Below are 24,525 nucleotides of genomic sequence, written 5' to 3' on the forward strand. Positions count from 1 at the left end.
CCTAATTGATCTCTTGTCTAGTGAAGTCCTTCTTCTTCTTGTACAGTTTTTATACCAATTTCACGAGCTCGGTGGTGATTTCATTGTTGTCTTCTGAGTTTGATTCATCTTCGGACTCAGGTTCGGTGACGCTTGTTCCTAGACTCCTTGGTCTTGCTTGTACCTGCAACCAACGCAATACCTTTTTCGGTTGGAAGTGCATTAGTCTATTTAGGCAATTCAAATTCTAAAAATAGCTCATCTAGTCTAATTAAAGGAAGATCCTTGGATACTTTATAAGCATCTACCATTGATGCCAACAAGGTATTTCTCGGAAAAGCATTTAATGCGTACCTGATGACACCACGATTCTCCACTTTTTGTCCGATCGCATATAGGCCCTTCAGAAGATCTTGGATACAACGTGTAATTGGCTCACCGACTCACTGATGTGCATAGATCTTATAATCTTTTATGCATGTTTCGACGCACATTCACGTATTTTATTCATGATGGATTTATGCATTCTTACACTCTTTATCATGTTTACAGCATAATTACTCTTCTATTTCAGAGATCTGCTCTTTGTGTGTATTTGTGTTCATAGGGATGACTTTTGGAGCAAAAGCGGTGATCGTCATTGTACCGGAGAGCAAAGCAGAAGGCTAACCGACACTAGTCATGTGACCCTATACGACCGTGCAACACATCCAAAGGAGAAGGAGAACATGATCGTGTGACCCTACATGACCGTGTGAATACTTGTGTGTGCGGTTGTCCAACCATGCCTCTTGGATGCATGCATTGTCTAGGGGCCTAGTCGCTAAGACCTCCTGGTTAGGAGGTCGTCTGACCCAATCGACTGCTTGGTCTAGCGACTTCTTGCTTGGAGGCTTCGTCGTGCAGTCACACAAGTGGCCAAGTGGCCGCATAAATTTATTTTAATAAAAGAGTGTTTTTTTTAAAAAAAAATTTACCCCTTTGAAAAAAATGAAACTTCATTGTCCTTTTTAAAAAATTCTGAAACTCTCCTTTGAAAGCATGCATTTACTTATTGTTAGCCTCTTAGTTTTTTAGAGAGAATAAAATGAGTAAAAAAGTAAGTTCCACTCAAGTTACATTAATACTATGTTTATTTTGGAAAGGGCAAAGTAAAATTAATGGAAAATTTCGGTAGTAAAAAAGTTTTCAAGTTTACTTCATTAAAAAATTTTAGAAAAAAAAAATACAATATATTAGTGGATAATTTTTAAAGCAAAAATTAATCATCTAAAAATTAGACAGAAAATAATAGATGAAAAAAATGATATATATACCATTTTTATTTATAAAATTACATTATATACCATAAAAATGATTCTTACATCTTTTTTAACTAACAAAATTGTACTATATATCCAAAATATGATGTATACATCTTTTTTAATTACAAAAATTCACCTTCTTCAATAAAGGTAAACAAATATTAAAGAAAGAAATTTCTTTCCTTTTCTATTCTCTTTTCGTACCCCTAGATTTATTTAATTTATTCATCATCCACTGCTTCAATTAAACAGAGCTAAGAGTCATTATCAAAGTGAGCATGCAAATTTGAACAAATAAAAAAAATAAAAATATTAAAGAGAAAATTAATATTACACATAGGGAGAAAAAAAATTTTAAAATACATTTAAGATGATATAAATAGATAATTAATAAATATTTCGATTAGATGATACGACCATTATAAATATGCAAATTAATTAAAAAAATAAAGAATAATTAATTATTAATAATAATAAAATAAAAAAATATTTAAATATGAATCATCGAGTCCAATAACATTAAAGGATTAAACAATTAATGTAGTTAATCCTATTTAGTAGGATAAATATTTAAATTATGGTAAATCTTACATGCATGAGTTCACTGCTATACAACAAAAAACATTAGGTAACCTTTAAGAGCACGCGCTACCAAATTCAAACCACTAAACATGGATTGAGCTATTGCTAGAACAAATTTTCCTTACTATTATTTTTTTGTGATAATTATAATAGCGATAGTAGTTGAAATGGAAAGGAAAGTACTTGTGCCATGGATTGATATCCTCTCCAAAAGACTTGATGTAAAAAAGTTGCATGGATTCATTGGATATGTTAAGTGGTTGCAAGCTTTGATTCATTTAACGTGAATTGTGTGGAAATTGTGGTTGACTTCTACTAGTTCACTAATGGCTGCAGTGAAGTGGGGTAGTAGTCCTCATGGCACACTTAGAAAAAGGATGGCTGAGGAACTCAAGTACTTGAGTCTCTGTGAGAAATGAGGTAGATACTTTGAACTCTCATGCCATATTATATTATTCATTGTGATCGAATGGAATCTTTATCAGCCTCACTGTAATCCACCCTCACAAATATAAAGGGTTACAAGTTAAGGATATATACCTACTCAGTGATTAAAAATAATTGTGTAATCTTTGCTATTCAACTTAATTATTTAAAGTATAAGATTTATATATTCAATATGTTGTTTTGATGAACAGGGTCTAGTTTGTTTTGGGTCATATTTGTGTCTTCCTTCAATCCTCTATCCATTTTATGCATGTCAGTCTCATTTTCTCTTCGCCATTGCTTGTTATCTTATCTTCCCTTGAGGATGTCCTTATCGGTCGCCCTCGCACCCTTCTATCCTCTATCCATCCTATACATAGCATGTCATTCAATGAGACTTTCACTCTTATTTTCTTCTCCGCCATTGCTTATAATCTTATCTTTCTTTGAGGATGTCCTTATCACTCCTCTCATTCTTCATTTTTTCCTCTTGTTTGGTTCATTGGGAATAGTCTCGATACAAATGTCTTCGGTTACATTTTTATTGTCACTGTCGATGCATGACTCAACAACTTAACTTCCACTGATCCCAAAACTGCCTCTATTGATTTTGCGTGATGGAATATCAAGCTCTCTTGGAGCAATGGTGCAACAAACAGACATAGCATCTTTTTAATTTATCAGACATTTAAGAATTAAATTTCAACTTCAATAAATTAACCGATAAATTTTCCTTAAAAAACGGAAAGAATACTAGACTGATAGGTGATCCACTATGAGCATTTTCTAATTTATCTTAATGGTTGATGGAAAACTTCTGTAAAATAAAATCAGTCACCACCCGGATTAGTCGGGTAAATTAAATACCTGATGTCAACAACTAAAACAAAGACACATATTGAGATTGATGTAGTGATAAGAAGTAGGATTCATTTTCCAAAGAACTAAAGTTTAATTCCCACGTAGGGAACATCTACGTCAATTGAACTACAAGTAAAGCTGGAATGTCACGTTAGAAGTCACCGTTCTTGAATTTACTTAGTGGATAGAATATGGGACTGGATCCTCTATCCCAGGATTAGTATGGTTGTAAAATCTATATACCATATATATTAAAAAAAAACATAATGAGGTTACGGGACTATGGTGTGATGGTAAGAGGTAGGGCGGGCACCCTAAGCAATAAGAGTTCAAATCTCACTCAGGCACATTATACTTGGAAAGTTTGAAAAACTTATGATGCTAAGTTGTCCGCTAGGATCTATCTGCTTTCCCATTTACCCTAGTGACAGGTGAAAAACTTTCATTGGATTGGATCAATCACTTGATTAGTCAGATTGTAAAAATGGGATACTTGGATTGCAAAAAAACAAAAACACATATTGAGACCTCTTGGACTACGATGCAACGACAAACAACTTTCACAGTTAACTAAGCACTCATGGGTCAATTCCTAGCTAAGGACGAATCTAGGAATTCTAATTTGGATGGGCCTAAACTTAATGTAATAGCTTGATGAATGAATCTCCCGTCAATACGAGGTCCCAGGGAAGGATTTTGTATGCAATTTTACTATGATTTGTATGAGGTTGTTTTTAAAACTCGAACCGGTGACTTCTGGGTCACATGATAATAACTTTACTGTTTCATCAAAACTTTCCTTGTTAAAAAAATATAGTAAATTATATATATAATAAAAAAAAACACATTACATTATATTATACTAGGGTTGCTATTAAGAAGGAGGGTCGTTGCTCTTGAGAAAAGGAAGAATAAAAGAAAATTGATATTGAAGAAGGAGAAGAGAAAAACAGAAAAAATAGAGAGAAGGAAGGAGAAGATCAAAAGAAAAAGAAGCCGACTTGTGGAGTATTGGCGAGGTTGTGTATGTGGAAAATAATGAAAAAAAAAGAGAGATAGGTTTTTCTCAAAAATTTCCTAACGTATTTTAAATGGATTGAATCAATTTAATCTAATTAAATTTAGTTTATTATAAAATTAAAATCAAATTAATCCTGATTTAAACAAACATATTCTTTATCTTCACACTTACTCGATGAATTTTTATTTGACCCCAATCCAATTTTAAATCAGCAGTTTCATGAATCAATTTATTTATTTATTTTGTTAAAAATAAATAAATCCTTAATAAAATTTATACAAATAATAATAATTAAAAAAAAAAATAGGTGGGATATAGCCAAGATGACCTAATGTGGATCTATCTCTATTTTAGCTGTGGTGCACTACATATTAATTTCCTCCTATAGGAAGATAACCTTGAGATGTTGGTTGCATACCGACGTTCCATTCGTTTCTCCAAATTTATTTTAGTCGTCGGTGGAAAACTTTCATATGATCAAACCGTTTACCTCCATGATTAGTCGATTTGAAAAATTAAATATCTAGATTAAAAAAATTGTTAGGACCAAAATAATTATATATCTCCATAATAATATGATACTGTCCACTTTAAATATAAGCTCTCATGGATTTATTTTTTAGCTCTACCCAAAATATCTTATACCAATAGAGATATATTCCATCTTATAAACTTATAATCTTTTGCATGAATTTTTAATGTAGAATTTTGATTGTATTTCCAATAATCCGGATAAAAATGGGGCGTGGTCAAGCGATAAAGCAGCAAATTTTGGTCTCGTTACTCGGAGGTTCGAAAACTTCTGTCTCATATCTCATCTATCAGAAATAGAAGATAGGATCACACTGTATCCTACATAAAAATACCACATATGTAAGAGAGCAAAAAAGTTGTTCTGAATTCTTAGAATGTATTTTTTTATTTCTAATTAAATTATTTTTTGATCAATTAATGAGTAATCCAATCACCTTTGACTTATTCCGGACCTCCTCTCAGACATTTGGTTATCCTTGACCTGCTTAGACTTTTTTATTTAGAATTCACTTCTCTAAGAATTCTCACCTCCTTCTTTCAAGACTATTATTCCACTCGCATGACTGATCAATATATTATTCATTTTAAATCTAAGCATTTATAAATTTATTTTTGAATTATATTCAAAGGACTCATATTAATGTATATATTTTGTATTTTATAAATTCATAATCTTTCCTATTTATTTAATATAAGAGTTTAATTGTATTATAAAAAAAATCACATAATGATGAGAACATCAAATTGTCTCAAGGATAGATAAAAAAGGATAAAAATTAAAGCGGCCTCAATTTTGTAAATCATTAGAAGGGCGACTTATTTTAGGTCTAAAATACTCTTTATTCTAGTGTTATTATTGCAGTTATCATAGCACTATTGACTTGGTCAAAAATCAACCCTTTTACTTTAATTAAAATTGTTACAAAATATTTTTTATATTTATATTTGGTCACAATTACTTAAACTTTATTGAGATTATATTAGATTGGTCAAAATCACTTTTAAACCAATATAATAATTAGCTATAGTTGTAGCGCCTACTTAGATACAATTTGAAACGTCTTTTTAATTTTTTCCCCAATATATATATATATATATATATATATATATATATATATATATATATATATATATATATATATATATATATATATTAGGTCACGGTTCTTAGAGTAATTTACATAATGAGAAAGCGTAACAATTAATAGTTCAGATATATATATATATATATATATAAAGCGTGCAATTTATTACGAGATGGAATGGAAGATTCGCCCGTGAAAGCTACTTCTAATTAATCTGATTGCGGTATATATAGTGGGTTTTATGCAGGCTTATGTTGAAGATCTTTTGACTCATCTATCTTAGAAAAAACAAAAAACAAGAAAAATTATTTATATTTTAGTTTCTCCGTGATGTTTTGAAATATTTAAATCACCTATTCAAATTTTAAAATTATCAAATCTGCTAATACCTATTTTACCCCCTCAACATTTATTTCAATCAGGATATGATTCATTTATTAGTGCAGGAAAGTCTCCCAGTGATTACTACAGTGAATCAATCAATTAAATATATGTATTTTAAAAAACAATCGATTTATATTTAAAAAATTATTACTATCAATATATTATATCAAACTAATAATTTAAGAACATAAATATAATTATAAAACATACATAAACACATATGATTTTATTCAATATTATTTCGAGCTCGACTAATAGATATAGAGAGTTCGTAATGATATCAAAATAGGTCTTATATATTCGTCTAATTCTCCTGATTATATTTACATTCTCAAATATCACTTTGATATAATATATTAAGAACAGTATTTTTTTTGAATAATTATTAAAAAAATAAAAATTAATCGATTACTACTATGTATCAATCAATTAAAATTATTAATCATAATCATATAACTTTACCGAATTGATTATTGCAATATAACGATCAGTTAAAAAAAATGTGATTCTTTTAAAAAAATCACTATTCACATAAGTATATCAAATTGATATTTGAATACATAGATAATTAAGAGAATTAGATAAATACAAAAAAATCTAATTCTATGTCATTCTGAATTATTTAGGTCCATTAACATATTTAATTAATTGAAACAGACTTATTGACTTAAAGAGTTTGAAATAATATAGAATCAAGTCTTAGTGTTAGTCTAATTTTTTTTATTATATTTATATTCCTAAATATTAATTTAATGCATTATATTAAAAATAGTGATTTGTTGATACCGAATAAGATTTTATGATTTAGAGTTTAGATTTTAGAGTTTAGAGTTTAGAGTGATAAATTGATTTACAATCGATACACTAGCATTGATTGATAAATCTATATTGGGAACAATAAAGCGAGTTAAAATGGAATTACGATATGTGATTTGATAATTTTAAAATTTAGGTGGATAGATTTAGATATTGATAAACTTTAACTTAATTAATTTGTCGTTTTAGTTTTATAATATAAATATAAAATATCCAAATATTTAAATAAAGGTAGGATTGACTGCTAAATGTGTCAAGTAACTACTTATTTGATCACTTTTAACATATTTATGTACTTTCCAAACTTAATTTATCACGAATAACTAATTTTTTATATAATCAATATAACGATCAGTTAAAAAAAATGTGATTCTTTTAAAAAACTCACTATTCACATAAGTATATCAAATTGATATTTGAATACATAGATAATTAAGAGAATTAGACAAATACAAAAAATCTAATTCTATGTCATTCTGAATTATTTAGGTCCATTAGCATATTTTAACTGAAACAGGCTTATTGACTTAAAGAGTTCGAAATAATATAGAATCACGTCTTAGTGTTAGTCTAATTTTTTTTTATAATATTTATATTCCTAAATATTAATTTAATGCATTATATTAAAAATAGTGATTTGTTGAAACGGAATAAGATTTTATGATTTAGAGTTTAGAGTTTAGAGTTTAGAGTTTAGAGTGATAAATTGATTTACAATCGATACACTAGCATTGATTGATAAATCTATATTGGGAACAATAAAGCGAGTTAAAATGGAATTTCCATATGTGATTTGATAATTTTAAAATTTAGGTTAATAGATTTAGATATTGAAAAACTTTAACTTAATTAATTTGTCGTTTTAGTTTTATAATATAAATATAAAATATCCAAATATTTAAATAAAGGTAGGATTGACTGCTAAATGTGTCAAGTAACTACTTATTTGATCACTTTTAACATATTTATGTACTTTCCAAACTTAATTTATCACGAATAACTAATTTTTTATGTATTAGATGAAAACCTAACGAATTTACTGCATAAAAAATTAACCAATAATTAATCTATTAACGTGAGGCAAACAAATAGTGGCCCTTTTCGTGCGTTTCTTGCTGCGACGACGAACTAACGAACGCTCGCAACTCCAACCAACTAAAGATGACCACGACGAAATCTTCCGTTCGATTGGAAAATTATAAACATGCCATCGAGATTTAGGAAATGTGGAAAAAGCTCTCGACTTCTTTAGTTCGATGTCTAAACATTTATCAAAATTTGAGAGGTGTTTTTAAAAAAGAGGATTTAATGGGGCATTTTGAAAACTAGCCATCTAGTTCATATTCATTTCCTCGCGGCTCGACGATCACAAATCGGGAACAGCGTCAGATTCGCCTCGCCATGGCGGCTTCTCTTCCTCCTCCTTCACCGCCGTTGCCTCTCCTCTTGTTCTTCGTATTCGCTGTCGCATCTTCATTTGCTGTCGTCGTCCACTCCCACCGCGACGCACCTTCCCCCGCCGCCGGCAGCCTCATCGCCTCCACCTGCAACCGCACGCTCTACTACGACGTCTGTGTCGCCTCCCTCTCCTCCCGCCCCAGAAGCCGCCGCGCTGACCTTCAGGAACTCGCCGCCATCGCCCTCGAATTCAGCCTCGCACACGCCAAGGCCACCGTCGCCCTCGCCAAGAACCTCTCCAGGCGCCGCGACGCCAGCGGCGGAGAAGGCCACACCTACGCCGCCTGGTGCCTGAGAGACTGCGTCGAGGAGTACAAGGAGGCCGTGGACGTGCTCCGGCAGTCCTCCGCCGCACTTCGCCGCGGATCCTACTACGACGTAAACGACCTCGTCTCCAGCGCCATGACCTACTCCGACACTTGCGAGAGCGCCTACGCCGACAAGCCCGGGCTGCAGTCGCCCTTCGCGGAGAGGAGCCAGTACTTCTTCAAGCTCTGTAGCGTCGCCATTGCCATCGCCAATCTCCTTCCATGAGCTCTCTAAATTCATCGCTTAGATCATTAATTGTTTGCGTTTAATTTGGTTCTCATAAATTACATGGCATGAATAGAAGTTCAATATATTACATGAAGTAACAACCGAGAACGAAGAATATTTGAGAACTGAAATTGCTCAGTTGTCAGTGTCATAACAAAGATTGAGAATTCCCACAAAATGGGGAAAAATTCAGAAACTTGCCATCGATCAAGGAGGTCTATCCAAGTATTCACAATTCTTCCATTTCAAGGTGCTCTAGATGCATCTATTATTGCATCGATAAGAGAATTGATCGAATTTTCTTTTACTTCCAAAATATAGTGAAATGTGGAAGGAAAGAAAAAGCTTCCGACAAACTGGGAGGGTTGTGTTGGCCGTAAAAGTTTTGAGATTCAATTTCCTATCTTGGTACCCATGAGAGCAGCTGTAACTCTACCTCCTGCCAATTGTGAACCTTTGTCACCAAAGGATGTGAGATTGCTGAATCTGACTTGCACCAAGGATACGAGTTGTCGTAATCAAAGAGTAGTACTCTCATGCCAATTTCTGCACATTCTATAGCATATTTTGGATTGTCGTCGATGAGGACATGTGCTCCCAGAGATCTGCAAAGAGCAACTCTATGGGCTTCAATGGCAGATACTCGAAGAATAATAAACATACAAAACGCTATAAAGCTAAGACTTTGGGCGTGTAAAAAAGCTCAAAAGATTTTCATGATAAAACGTGTCTGAAGTCGGATCTGAGAAACACAGATTTTTCTGAAACTTTCATCAAATTCGCAATTTGGTTGGAATCCAAGGTATAAAAGTTGCATTCCTAGAATAATATAATATAAGCAGGCCTTCCCCTTACAGACTCTCCCAATCACTACGGATGGAACTATATATTGAAGTTCATGTTAGTTGACTGCATCTTCCATGCCTTGCCCAATCAAATTCCATTCTTCTTTTCTTAGTGTGTTTCCTAGGAGGGACTGAATCTCGGACAACAACAAGGTAACAAGATTTCCCTAACACTTTCACATTTTTGGATGCAATGAAACTCAAATCCAGGCTTAAAATATTTTAACTTCAAAATCTATTTTAATTTGTGATTCTCTTTATGTTTTAACAAATAAAGTTTTTGAAATTTCCCCTTTCTCCTTTCCTCCAAGAAATCAGCTGAACAGATAACTCTACACTACCTCTTTCTCCCTCCAGGGAACCAAACCAAGAACACTATTCTTTTTTCTTTCAGTTTAGCCCTTTTCCTATGAGTTTTTTTCCCTAGCTATATCAGCCTGTTTAAGACTAAATCCCAATGTATTCTAATGATATGCCTTAATTCTTTCTTGGCAGATAAGGCATGCTCTAAATAGACATTTTCGCCTTACACAAGAAATCTAAACTTAGCTCAATTCCATGTCTGAATAAAATAAGCCTGATGATGAACACTAAGAAACAATAATAAGAATAAAAATTGATACTGCAGCAAACCTGCAAATATCAGACTTTGGCCTTGATACTCCGTCTAGAGCAAAATGATTGCCAAAGTAAATTTCCTGAAACAAGCCTGGATAATGCTCTTCTATCCATCCAACTGTGTGATCCTTAATAGCATTCTGACGAGAACTATTAAAAAAAACACTAATTACAAGAGTTGTAGCAGTAAATCAATTCATTTATGATACAGATGACCACAATTCCCTTATAAAGACCTAAACCAGAAATAAGAATCAAAGAGACTCACGTTACCACAGATAGGTTGCAAAAAGTAGACAGATTATGGAGAGCATGCTGTGCACCAGGGATTGGACGAATGCCAGATTTGAAGTAAGAAGTTTTGAAGAACTCATGGACACGGATATCAGCTAAAAAAACAAAAGGGAGGGGAACATGACACATCTCAAAATGAAAAGAAACAGCTCCAAGTCGATAAAATAGAAAAAAAATAAAGAATATAGACCAGCTACCTTCAGCTCGAGAACATTTCCAGACCTGTTGATATAGTAGATGACTAATGTCAGTGAGAACTAAATTATAAGGGAAAACCAATTTCTAGATCCTTTTGCATGTAAAAAATTGAGCTTAAATTAAACCAATTTCAATTCAACATATGATACCTTGAAAAACTCGTAGACATGGTACTCTGCAACGGAATGATTTGAGGAGTAGCGATCCGCAATAAATTTGTTCAAAACTGAAAGAAAGCTTCCCAAGACTGAAACCATAAAAATAGGAAAGAAGTCAAGTGAGTAGATTTAGCTTAGAATTATGCGATGGGCTGTGTCAATATCAACAAAGCATGATTGCATATAACAAAAAGCAACATGGTGGATAAAACTGCGACAACAGACACATTCAATTTTAACAGTGACAATTTATTTTAGATAAAGATTGTGATAGTATTATTAGCCAAGGTCATGCATAAGAAAGAGCAGTTGCTCCAAAAATATTATTTTACACTTCAAAAATATTATTTAATTTGAACTGATTATTTTCCTAGAGGATCTAACAATCCTATAGACTATAGAGCACAAAGCAACTTAAATCCAATTCCTTCCAAACAATACTGGATAGGATCTAGTTAGTAGGTACAGTTAACCATAGGACAAGGATGAATATTCTTGGTGTGTTCACCAGACATTCAAATGACAATGGACTAATACTAATGGATTAGGCTTCTCAAATCTGGGGACCCTCGTGCAATATAAGTATCACAGCAATCCTAACACAGATAATAATAAGTTTACTAAGAATACCTTCATCAACATCAACAGCGACAATCATCTTCTCACCACCTGAAAGGCCCAGAAATCCAAAATGATTTACATGTTTACATGATCCATCTCCATTCACCAACTTCAACCTCAAATCCTCTGATAGAATGGCTTCAGAATCACGATTAACTTGGCGATGGGGTGCCAAAACATTCCACTTCAAATTTTTATCATCTGCTCTCCTAGGAACACCACTGTGGTGCTCCAAGCTGCTGATCAAGCTCAATCCATTGCAGGGACAACCGGTGGAACCAATGTCCATGCGAACCAAAAACTTCCCTTCGTGTTTTCTTGTCTCTTTAGCTACCCTCATCTGGCTGAACCCACAGGAATGAGCACACAGGAGAGGCTTATTCAAAGCCATCGAAGGAGAACGATCACTTCGAAGGAATCTAAACAGAGAAAAGCACGACCGCAGAGCTTCTCTCTTTAACATGCCGATGCCCACATTCCAGAAGAAGAATTATGTGACAACGATCGAATCTTCGAATCAGATGATACCGCAAGATCGCTAACAAGAATAAACCACCAAGGAATCTTACAAAGCTACAGAGACCTTTAATATGTCGGCAAGAGATTCCAATAGGCGACAAGAATACATCAATCTAAAAGCAAAATCGAAGCTTGATCTATACGAGAAGAGGAATCCCGGGCTCACTGAAATCGGAAACCACAAAAAAGTGTGGCAAACCGGATCAACAAATCGTATAAATCCAGGATCGATGCGCCGCACCCTGGAGATCAAAAGAGTTAAGAACACGAAATTAAAGAAGAAGTAGACGATTGCCCCCGATCCTAGACGGCGCGACGGGATTAGGGGGCAAATCCAATCAACGGGCGACCTCCTCCCACCGCTGCCGCTCCGTTTCTCCGGCGCACCTCCTGTCGTTGCGTGCGCTTTGCCCTTCGCCTTTTTAGGGTTAATATTCCATGTTGAATTGGAGATCGCGCACCTGGGCTGATGATTCGAATGGTGTCGGAATCGGAGTGAGAGACAAGCAATAATAAATCGACGCCACCATTTCTGTCGTCTTTTTTATTTTCTAAAAAAAAACATCTCTTATGTTTTTCTTGACACAATAATGTTTTACAAATTTCGATATGACATATTTTGAGATCAGATTAACAAAATTCAGCATTCAATATATTAAGGGGAAATTTATTCCACTTGTACGAGTGAGACAACAACCATTATAATACTAGAGCACTCTTAAATTTAGCATTTGCTTTTTTGTAGGATTGTAGGAATTAATTGATCAAGAGCGATCAGGTTGCGAAAATAAAGAGTCATTATCCTCTTGTTATAACAAAGATAAATCATTTTTTTTATTTGGCTCTATTAGATTGACTCCATCTAATGGGAAAAGATTTAGTTGTTGTTATTGTTATTGTTGGCTCCTATTAAATTGCTTTTTTTACAAGTTTATTATTATTATATATATACATAATCTTCTTTATTATACATAATACTATGTTTTAACTCTACTATGTATCAATTATTTTATAACTCAAGAAGTTGAGTTAATCAAAGTTAAAAATTTAATTCGATTAATTAGGTAAAGATGAAATAACGTAAAGCACAACCTATTTCTTTAAGATGAAATGATCGTAACTTTAATGAACTTACAATGCTTTAAAAAAAGAAAAAAACAAGTGCTAAATTTATGAGAGTTCTAAGATTACAATGTTAGTCCTTGTGAGTAATTGATTAATAATTAAATCATCGGTTAAATCAAAATTTATTAAATTAATTTTTTTATCTAATTAAATTGATCAACCTTTCCTAAAAAATCGAACAAACGGAGCTGATAAAATATAAATTAAATCAATCAAAAATCAAATAATCGAACTTTCAATTAAATTATAACTCGAGTTGGAAGTAAAGATAATGTTGGTACAACGGTTGATAAGAGGAGGATGAATTATTTATAAGAAGAAAAAAATAAAACTCCTTCCCATTCTTTTAGCACAATTCTAATTAAGCAACAACAATAAATGAAATAACAACTTAAAAGAAAAATAAGTAAAAGACTACGATTCTTACTTGGTTACAACTTAGATGGTTGTTAATCCAAGGCAGTTGCAAAGCTCTACTAAAAACGTCTCCTTTTATGAAGGCGGAGAAGTCGCTTATACTCTTTGAAAAGCTCAGAAAGTTAATACAGAAGTTGTATTTTTTCTAAGTCTAGGAGCTTTTTTATAGCCCTTGAAAAAATTTATCCAAGACTGAAATGTGCCTTCAATAAGGTAGAAGGCGCCTCCAGCCTGACAAATCCTATACGTGCGAAGATAAAGTTCATCTTCACAATGGTTACTGTTTGAAGGCGCCTTTAAGGGGTTGAAGGCGTATTCCATAGAGGGTCGAATGCGCCTTCAAAGGTTGAAGGCGCCTTCTTTCTGAAAGGCCCAAGGGTGCCTTCAATACCATTAAAAGCGCCTTCAATAGCTGCTACCGAGCTCCAAACTTCTCCTTTGGCTCTTCCATTGCTCCGCTCGTTTGGGTGATTTCGACCATCAGAAATAAGATTCACCTGAACCCATTTTTCGACCTTCTTCTTGAGCAGACTTCCTCCCTAGTTTCTCGTCCCTCAAACGTTGCGCATGTCCTTCTTATCCACCGGTATACTCTTCCGCAGCATCTTGTCGCTCGGATGTACCGAACCTGTCAGCTCTTTCCCCATGACATCCTTCTCTCTAGCTGGATCTTCCGTTCGATTTCTTGTGTTCTTAAGTTTCTGCATACTTAAACATAAGAATTAAACACAATAATACCTAATTGAACTTAGTTTATCATATCAAAATGATGCAATGTACTTACAGATAAGTCACGAATTATGAAATTAGAGATTTTAACTCTCTATTCTAATTTGATCATTCAATTTAATCCGTTTAATCGAATTCAATTTTTAAAACCTAGACCGAATTTATTTGATTGAAATAATCAATATTTATAAAAGCATTAATTTTTAAATTAATCAAATCCAACTTGATTCATTTAGTTAATTTAATTGACTTTTCATCACCCCTAATTATATCTTTGAAATATAGAAATTCTAATTTGAAATATCCTTTTAAGTCTATTAAGAGTATGCTTTAATGTAATATTAGCTATAATGAGAACAAACAATATTTAAAATATAGAGAAAATGGCCCAAATGATGTAAAATTACTATGTACATATTTTACCAAATCATATTTGAAAATATTTTTATATTATGTAATCGAGCTAGCTTTGCTTTAATAAAACTTCACCTTAATAAAAAAAAACTAGCTTTTCAATGCTTTGGAAAAATTAAAGCTTGAGTGCTTTTTCTATCATTATTTTTTGAAAAATATATATTTATGAAAAATAGTGTTTGATTTATATTTTTGATATTTACTTTTTAAAAAAAAATAGATAAAAATAAAGAATATCTTAAAATCATTTTCTATTTTTTAGAAAATACATATTTTCTAAAAAATAAAAATAGAAAATTAGTAAACCAAATACACCCTTAGCTATTGGTGTCACGGGTAAGATTACTTCTTTATAGATGAAATACATGTGTTTTCATGAGATTTATTTTATGATAAATCAACTGAAAAAAATAAATTTTCCATAGTTATAAGATTGATATATATTTTTTTAATAAAGTATTTAATTATTCAAATCAATTAGTTTTAAAGATAAACAATTCGATCCAATACCAATAAAATTTTTCATCGACGACATATGGAGGTCTATCTAAGTGATCAGTATTACTATAAATATCTTTTCACTATAAAAAATATAATACATAATAGATTCAATTCTTAAATATCTAGGTAACCGTTTAAATAGCTTAATCATTACACTATTATTATCCTAAGACTCATGAAATTGATACAGAATTATATGTTAATTATTATTATTTTTAAATCAAATTTTAACTCGGCGGTATTTTTTGAAAATATGTTTTTTTTTTTTGCTAAATCTCAACTTCATGTACTTGTAAAAAATTATAATTTTTAAAAATTTTATAGAATTTTTAGAGTTTTCAAATTTAAATGATTAAGGGCATCCACAACGGTGTTAATGTCTGAGGCATTAACGTCGACGTGGATAGCTTTTTTGGCACTGTAACATTAACGCGTTCAAATCTTTGAACGTGTTAATGCTACAGATTCATTAAAAAAAATGTATTAACGCATTTGCACCTTAAAGGTGTTGCAAATGCTCTCACAACTACAAGATTTTATAGATTTAAGTGACGTTTGTTTAGAGGTTTGAGAATGAGGGAATGAATTCATTCCTAAAATTTATGTTTGGTTGATGGAAATAGAATGTTTGGTTGATGGAATAAAATTAAGATTTTAGAATGAAACCTAAAAATTTAGGTGTGGATAAAACTCATCCTCTCCCTTGGGTTTTAATGGAATGGAAATAAAAATTATATTTTGGACGAAAATATCCTTAGTATATTTGTTAATTTTTCTTTAATTTCACTCTCTCCTTGTTCTCTCTCATCACACTTTTTTCTCCTCATTTTATCATCATATTTTCTCTCTCAACATACTTTCTCTCTCCTCATTTTCTCTCATCAGACATTCTCTACCATTTTCTCTATGTATTATCTCTTATCATACACTCTCTCTAATTATTTTCTTTATTTTCATTCTCTCCTCATTTTTTGATCATACTCTCTCTCTCCTCAATCTCTCTTACCACACTCTCTCTCCATATTTTATTCCATCATATTTTCTCTCTTTTTATTTTCTTTCATCATACTCTCTCTCATTACGTATTATCTACCATTTTCTCTCTGTATTCTCTCTCATCACACACTTTCTCTCATTATTTTCTCTCTCTTTATTCTCTCCTATTTTTTTTCACCGTACTTTCTCTCCTCAACCTCTCTTACCGTACTCTCTCTCCATATTTTCTTTAATCACATTTTCTCTTTCTTTATTATTTTCCATTACACACTCTCTCTCCTCATTTTCTCTCATCACACTTTCTCATTCTTTATTTTTTTTCCGATCATATTTTCTCTCTTATTACATTTTCTTATCATATACTTTATCTCCTCAATCTCTCATCATATTTTCTTATCATACATTTTCTCCTCAATCTCTCATTTTCTCTTATCACACTTTCTCTGATCATTTTTTCTCATTATTCTTTCTCTTTCATCATATTTTTTCTCTTTTCAATCTCTCCTATCATGCTCTCGCTCCTCATTTTCTCTCATCATACTTTCCCTCTCTTCATTTTTTTCCATCACACTTTTTCTCTCGTCACACTTTCCTCTCATCATATGTTTTTCTCAAATCCAACTTTCTCTTACATCTAATTTTTTTTTATTTTTCTCTAAGGATAAAAAAAAAATTTAGATTAAATCTGATTGAAAATATTCAACTAATCAAATATTATAATATTATGTATAAAGATGATACACATTCTCATACTATAATATTATGTATGATACACATTCATATTTGGATTTATAGGAGAGACCTACACGCCATCTTATATGTTACATTCCTTCCTTAAACCCTAGCTCTCTAGCCGCCACCGGAGACATGGACCCTGCCGTCAAATCCAACGCCTCCAACGGCAACGGCGTAGCGCGCGGCACCTCCAATCTCGTCCTCATCCTCGACTATGGCTCCCAGTACACCCACCTCATCACCCGCCGAATCCGGCAGCTCTCCGTCCTCTCCCTCTGCGTCTCCGGAACCAACTCCCTCGACTCCATCTCTAAGCTCAACCCCAGCGTCGTAATACTCTCCGGCGGGCCCCATTCGGTCCACTCTCCCGGTGCTCCCTCGTTTCCCGGCGGCTTCCTCGAGTACGCCGAGGAGAACGGCGTCTTCGTGCTCGGCATCTGCTACGGGATGCAGCTAATCGTGCAGAAGCTGGGAGGAGTCGTCGACGTCGGGGAGAAGCAGGAGTATGGGAAGATGGAGATCGTCGTGGAGGGTGAGTGCGGGCTTTATGGGGCGGAGGCCGCTGGCGGGCATCAGGTTGTGTGGATGAGCCACGGAGATGAGGCGGTGAATCTGCCTGAGGGTTTCACGGTGGTCGCCAGGAGTCTGCAGGGATCAGTGGCCGCCATTGAGAACAGATCAAGAAGGCTCTATGGTCTCCAGTGCCATCCAGAGGTAACGTTTCTTTGAATTTTTTTTCCTGTCTGGTCTATTTGCCGATTGTCAAGGCATCTTTCTTTTTTTTCTTCTTCTTCTTCTTCTCATAATTCTGCGAAAAGAGACACATTCTAGTGTGTTTTCAAACGTCCAATTTCAAGATCCAAACTTTAGATCCTGCCATTACTCGCCACCAAATTGACAATTTCTGTTGATTTATAAATAATCTGCCTTTAGAGGTTTAGCATTCATATATTCTTGTCATTTTCTTTGGATCTGATAGGTCACACATTCTCCTCAAGGAATGGAGACACTCCGACATTTTCTCTTGGACGTTTGTGGGATATCTGCTGATTGGAAGATGCAAGACGTACTCGAAGAAGAAGTTAAGGTTATCAAAGGTATGGTAGGGCCTGATGAGCATGTGATTTGTGCATTATCTGGAGGAGTTGATTCCACTGTTGCTGCCACTCTTGTTCACAAGGCAATCGGAGATAGGCTTCATTGCGTCTTTGTCGACAATGGCTTATTGAGGTTAATTACACTCCTTTCTTAGTATGTTGCGAGATGAAAAAGCTTGATGTCATTGCATCTGTTTGATACAATAAACCTTGCCTGCTATAGGTACAAGGAAAGGGAAAGAGTCATGTCGACCTTTGAAAGCGAGCTGCATTTACCAGTTACTTGTGTAGATGCTTCTGAGCAGTTTCTGAATAAGCTAAAAGGTGTTAAAGACCCCGAGATAAAGAGAAAAATTATCGGTCACGAGTTCATATGCATTTTTGATGAATTTGCTATAGAACTAGAGAAAAAATTGGGGAAAAAACCTACTTTCTTGGTCCAGGGGACTCTCTATCCGGATGTAATAGAGTCTTGTCCACCTCCCGGAAGTGGAATGACTCACTCTCACACAATCAAGAGCCATCACAATGTCGGAGGGCTTCCGAAGGACATGAAGCTAAAGCTTATTGAACCACTAAAGTTCTTGTTTAAAGATGAGGTATGATGATATCCAGTTACATGACATTTTGCTACACTGAATGATTCTAACATGCCAAGTGCTTGCAAGGTACGAAAACTCGGACGCATTTTGAATGTTCCTGAATCATTTCTAAAGAGACACCCATTCCCTGGACCTGGCCTCGCTGTCCGAGTGCTTGGCGATGTAACTGAAGGAAATGCTTTGGAGATTCTTCGGCAGGTTTGCTTGATTGATGTCTTCTTACTGAACTTTGTTTGCCCTCTCTTATAGTATATTTTCTAGGTGGATGAGATTTTTATCCAGTCAATCAAAGAAGCTGGCCTCTATGATTCCATATGGCAAGCTTTTGCTGTTTTTCTCCCAGTGCAATCAGTGGGTGTCCAAGGAGATCAAAGGACACATTCTCATGTCGTGGTACTTCGGGCAATTACAAGTGAGGATGGAATGACCGCAGACTGGTTAGTTCAAAAACATGATGATTCTTGAAGTAATACTGATTTGTTGCTGCACAATTGTTAAACAATTTTTTGTTTTTTTTGTAATCCTGTCAGGTATTACTTCGATCATAAATTCCTCATCGACGTGGTTCGAAAGATATGCAACAATGTCCGTGGCGTCAATCGAGTGTGTCAAGACATAACATCGAAACCACCTGCTACTGTGGAATGGGAATGAGTTGGAACACTGATGAAGATCATCGGCTTGTTAGTTATTCTGCGCCAGTGGCTCCAACCGTTATTTGTGAAGATCGTCTTTTGTATCAGTGTTATTTTTATAATTCAGCTTAAATGTTAAATATCAAATGAATATCATATAAAGTGTATGCCATATTTTCAAAAGAACATGATTAAATTTTTTGAGTTAATGAATTAAATTTTATGAATTATTTGTGTTTTTGTTTGGCTCAATATTTAGTTAAATTTGTTTTAAAATATTAAATAAATATAAATGAGTTAATTTGTCATTAAACATTCCTTTTGTCTTAAAAAATATTTTTATTATTTGAGTATGATACTAAAATCTATTAGTGTTCAGTGCAAAAAGGAAGCATTTTTTAAAGTCAGCAAATAGAATTAACTTGGTATACTGCTTTTATTTTATATTATTATTATTTTTAAATATTGTGGCATTGTTTTTCAGAAAAAATAAAATACAATAAGAGCCCATAGGGCAGAAACAAATTATATTTGTACTGTTAAAGTTTGTATGAATTTTACTGAAAAAAATATTCAATTATAATGAATTAAGTGAACTCAATGGAATGAATTCAATTTATCATTTAAAAAATGAATTTGTATGTTTGAGATAAATTTTGCTTCTGAGTTTTATTATATATTAAAATCATAAGATTAAAAATTTATTTTTTTACCATATATATATATATAATTTTATTAGGAAAATAATAAATTGAACCCTATATATTTGAAGCTGATGTATAGCAATATTTATTTATTTTATTTATTTCCACATGAATTGATATGAATCAATATTGTTTATCAAATATTTAATCACGTATATATCTCTAAGTTATAATGTATAACAAAATTCTAAGGATACGAATAACTTAGCTTAATATTTTACTGTATTATTCTGGATTACAAAACATTTTTTTGATTTTTTTTTAAAATTTTTATTTTTTTTAAATTTTTAATTTTTTTTAAAAGTTTTAAATTTTTTATGTTTTTTTTAAAATTTTTTTAGTTTCATTTTTTTTCTGTGTTTTTCTTTTTTTTTCCCATATTTTTTTTCTTATCGGAAGATATTTTTGATAAAAAAAATTCGTTAACTTCGGAATCAAGAAAATCTCAGTATTCATAGGTTTTCTGATTTCGAATTGTATGAGCAGGGATCCTTAGGTCCGCTTTTAACGGACTAGACTCTAGTCCATTGTACTGATTGGAGGGATTGAATAGTCCCCACGTGTTTATCATTGAATACCTCCAATCACTGCCCCTGGTCCAAAGGCAGACCAATGCAGACGGGACCAAAGAATCTTGCCTGGGATTGCATGTCCCTTTTGCTGACATGTTGGGTATGAAATATTACTCGGGAATTATCGATTATCTAAATTAAACATGATTTTTGACATATAATCAAAATTATTAAGGATAACCTCCAACTAAATGCATTTTAAATTTTAAACGATAAAATAACACATTGTTAGTAATAAAGATGATTATACTTATTCTAGTCATCTTTCACAGCCCACTCTCAATTATATCAAAAGAGATAAATTATGACATCGATTTATAGTTATCTGTAAAATTATTAGAGGGTAAGAAGATTTTTTTTTTCCAATGACATAGTGATAAAATAACACAAGACTTAGTTAAAGGAGGGGAAATAGATCTCTACACCTCTATGAAATGAGTACATTTGCTATCTCTTCGCTTTGCTATAATTTTTTTTTTTAATTTGGAAAGTCTAAAACAGTGAAGTGCAGACAGATGAAGTACAAATTCAAAAAACAACAAGCTAAGAAGTTCAACTCATAACACATGCAGCACTTACTTGTTGTGTGTTGGGTTTGAGTTTGATGGCGGAATCCTCCTAAAACTCACCCTTGCTTGCCTTCCCCGGTTCACTGTCCGGTCTACTTTCACGGCGACAAACTCTTCTCCGGCCGACAGCAGCTCCCTTGTTTGACCGAAGTTACAGACGGAAAGAAGCCATACCATCAGTAACAGCAGTGCAGATGACAAACGCTTGAGCTTCTCCATCAGTTTCATCCTCCTCCTCCTCTTTCTCTCTCTCTTGTAAACTAATGAGGTGCTTTAGGTGTTTAAATCATTGGATTCTCCTGTGTGTTTCCTGCAATTGTTTATTTTCCTCTGGTTTGAAAACATGTGATTAATCTTTGACTACTGGAAAATAATCTTGTAATTAAGTCAGTCTCTGACCTTCTCCACATTCTGTTCTTCATTTGCTGACTAAGGATTACTATTTTACTACAACTTAAACTTGATGGTGTCTATAGAACATGGTTCTTCAGTAAAGTTTATTGATTCAAGAAGTAGAATTATATATATATATATAGATATATATTGTTGTAAAATAAAATTAATTACAGGAATAATTTAGAAGGGTTAAGTTTACGAATCTCACAACCTACTGGTATCGAATGTTTATCGTATCTCACAACATACAAATTTAAATGGGCATTAAACTTAAGCAGCTAAATACATCAGGAAAAAAAATAAGTGTGGATCTAGAACATCGAGATCTCTGTCTCTTCCATGAATATCCCTATCACCTTACCGTTTTCCACACTGCCATTGTAGTCAAGAACACAGGAAAACCTTCGGGGCTACGCCGATTGCACTGTGGATCATTCACTGCTGTGTTTTTAATTTGTTGCATTGCGAGCTTCTTCAATTAATCCTTACGTGAATCTCTCTCGCCAAGCTTCATTGCGATCTCAGTTGATGTCGATGGCTGCGTGGTCTCCACTTGATGCTTCCTTCAGCGCTTCAATCCTGTCCAGAGCTTCTTCTAGCTCGCACCGCTTCTCGTCATCTTCCTCGCAGCAATCTAATCCGATCTGCAGCAACTCGATCAGCGCTTCCTTCGTCGTCGCCGCCGGCGTTGGCTGTACCTCTCCGTCGAGCACCTTGCTCGCCCATTCCTCTCTGGGGACGGAGCTCACCAGGGCCGGCAAGTCTGTCCCTCCCTTCTCCGTGGCCGGCACTTTCCCTGTCAGGATCTCGAGTATGAGCACGCCCAAGCTCCAGACGTCGCTCTTCTTGCACGTCCTCTCTTGTTTCTTATACTCGGGGCACTTGAACGCCGCCATGAATTGGGCGGCGTGCGCCGGGTTCATCACCGGAATCAGGGCGAAGTCGGTGAGCAGTGGCTGGAGGGAGTCATTGAGGAGGACGTTGGTGGACTTGAGGTGGCCGTGGGGCACGCTTAGCATCTGCAGCTCTTCGTACAGGTAGTTTAACCCTTTGGCTACTCCTTTCACAATCTTCAATCGAGTAAACCAGTCAACCGATGCTTTCAGTCGAGAACCGTGGAGGAGATCAGCCAAGCTCCGTTTGACGGCATAGCCAGTGACCAACAGCTTCTCATCTTTCCTGTAATAGTAAGCTACCAATGGCAGCAGATTTGGGTGGGACAATCTTCCTAACCGTCTCATATGCTCGTCGAAGTCCTCCTTCCCTACTCTGTTCATGTTCCTAAACCTTTTGACCACCATGGCCGTGCCGTTCGGCAAGGCGGCCTTGTAGGCGGTGACGAAGTTGCCGGTGGCCAACACCTCTGCAGAGGACTTGAGCAGGTCTCGCAGGTCGAACTTCCCTATGCCTTCTTTCACGAAGATCAACCTTCCTTGGTCGGTCTCCTTTGTGGACTTCTTGCTAGTGGTGCTCCCGCCGCCGGAGCGCGTTGTTCCCTCCTCCATCATTTCTTCCTTAGTTGGCGCGGGCTTGGAGTTCTTTACCGCAACGTTTTTCACCGGAGGCCGGCGACGAGTCGAGAGTATGATGGCGATAATGGCTAGAACTAGACTGAGGACTACCATCGACGACATGTGAAGAAGGGGCTGGTTGGATGATGGAGATGATGGCGAAGATGACGACGACGACGACAATGAACATGAAACTTGAAGAGGTTTGCCGCATAAGCCTTCGTTTCCTGTGATAAAATCGCCACAGAATTAAAATACAACAGAAAATTTCAAAACTAGTACAATTTAAGGTTTTTAGAAGAGGATAACCTGAAAAGAGACTAGCGTCCATATTGCTGATGCCCGCCGGGATGCTTCCCTCCAAGTTATTGTTCGACAAGTTCACCATCTTCAACTCGTTCGACCGGAACTGTGGGATCGCGCCGGCGAACCGGTTGCCGTCCAGCCCTAGCTCAAGCAGCCTCGGAAGCGCGGCGACAGAGGCCGGAATCGCGCCCGCGAATTGGTTGTTGGACAGGTACAGCTTCTTTAACCAACTCATGCCGGCGAACGACGCGTCGGGAAGCTCGCCGGAGAACTTGTTCCTCGACAGGTACACGGCTTTTAGGCTTGTGAGCTTCCCGAACTCCGGCATTGTCCCGGCGAAGCCGTTGTTTATGATGCTGAAGGAGCGGAGCTGAGGCAGAGCCGCGAGGGGACCGACGTCGATCACGCCGGCGAGGTTCATGTTCTCGAGCCGAAGCCCGTCGACGCTGCCTTCATTGTCGCAGATGACGCCGGCCCACTTGGTCACGTGGCCGGAGCAAGGGTCGGTGTCGGGGATCCAGCTGCTGAGGGAGCCGGAGTTGTCGACGATCGTGGCCTTGAAGGCGAAGAGGACGTCTGCGTCGGGGGAAGTGAGGGAGCGTCGGGCGAGGAGGAGGAGGAGGACGACAACGAGGAGCGGGAGCGGCCGCCGACCATCCATGGTGCTCGGCGACCGTCCGAGTGGGGCGCGCGAGCAGCGGGAACGAGACGCGATTGATTGGGGAGGTGTTCGTCGAGAGAGATTTGAGGAGGGGTGGGGAGCTTTGAGGGGGAGGCGTTTTTTGAGGTGATGGTGACGCCGAAGGAGACGGTGGAAGGCCGAGAATAGGAGAGCGAGTGATGGTGGCCACCGGCGAGTTGACCGAGTCGTCGTCGCCGCTGGATGAGTCGTGGTAGGCGCGTCGTACGTTTTTTGTCCGCGTCGACCGTTTCACAGAAATGAAAGGGCTTCCCTTAATCTGTCATTATAATTCTT

General features: G+C 35.5%; 4 protein-coding genes across 4 annotated transcripts; 2 read left to right on the forward strand and 2 right to left on the reverse strand.

Annotated features, from left to right (window-relative positions):
• Nucleotides 1-8,352: 8,352 nt before the first annotated feature.
• Nucleotides 8,353-9,081, forward strand: LOC121998482 (pectinesterase inhibitor 28-like). The gene has a single exon (XM_042553422.1). It carries the CDS (start codon nucleotides 8,394-8,396, stop codon nucleotides 8,982-8,984), a length of 591 nt encoding a protein of 196 aa, XP_042409356.1. The 5' UTR covers nucleotides 8,353-8,393; the 3' UTR covers nucleotides 8,985-9,081.
• Nucleotides 9,082-9,093: 12 nt separating this feature from the next.
• LOC121998480 lies at nucleotides 9,094-12,769 on the reverse strand. Its single transcript, XM_042553421.1, has 6 exons — nucleotides 11,731-12,769; nucleotides 11,092-11,189; nucleotides 10,942-10,966; nucleotides 10,719-10,839; nucleotides 10,466-10,600; nucleotides 9,094-9,592 (listed from the first exon to the last, which is right to left on the reverse strand). Exons 1-6 carry the CDS (start codon nucleotides 12,182-12,184, stop codon nucleotides 9,388-9,390), a joined length of 1,038 nt encoding a protein of 345 aa, XP_042409355.1. The 5' UTR covers nucleotides 12,185-12,769; the 3' UTR covers nucleotides 9,094-9,387.
• A 4,461-nt stretch (nucleotides 12,770-17,230) lies between these two features.
• On the forward strand, nucleotides 17,231-19,703 carry LOC121998483 (GMP synthase [glutamine-hydrolyzing]-like). Its single transcript, XM_042553423.1, has 6 exons — nucleotides 17,231-17,871; nucleotides 18,137-18,387; nucleotides 18,478-18,853; nucleotides 18,923-19,054; nucleotides 19,118-19,293; nucleotides 19,387-19,703. Exons 1-6 carry the CDS (start codon nucleotides 17,290-17,292, stop codon nucleotides 19,508-19,510), a joined length of 1,641 nt encoding a protein of 546 aa, XP_042409357.1. The 5' UTR covers nucleotides 17,231-17,289; the 3' UTR covers nucleotides 19,511-19,703.
• Nucleotides 19,704-21,945: 2,242 nt separating this feature from the next.
• Nucleotides 21,946-24,447, reverse strand: LOC121994537 (pollen receptor-like kinase 4). The gene is made up of 2 exons (XM_042548534.1): nucleotides 23,553-24,447; nucleotides 21,946-23,470 (listed from the first exon to the last, which is right to left on the reverse strand). The coding sequence occupies exons 1-2, from the start codon at nucleotides 24,208-24,210 to the stop codon at nucleotides 22,254-22,256; spliced, it is 1,875 nt and encodes a 624-aa protein (XP_042404468.1). The 5' UTR covers nucleotides 24,211-24,447; the 3' UTR covers nucleotides 21,946-22,253.
• Nucleotides 24,448-24,525: the final 78 nt, after the last annotated feature.

Source organism: Zingiber officinale, chromosome 6A (genome assembly GCF_018446385.1).
Source record: "Zingiber officinale cultivar Zhangliang chromosome 6A, Zo_v1.1, whole genome shotgun sequence".
Classification (NCBI taxonomy): domain Eukaryota; kingdom Viridiplantae; phylum Streptophyta; class Magnoliopsida; order Zingiberales; family Zingiberaceae; genus Zingiber; species Zingiber officinale.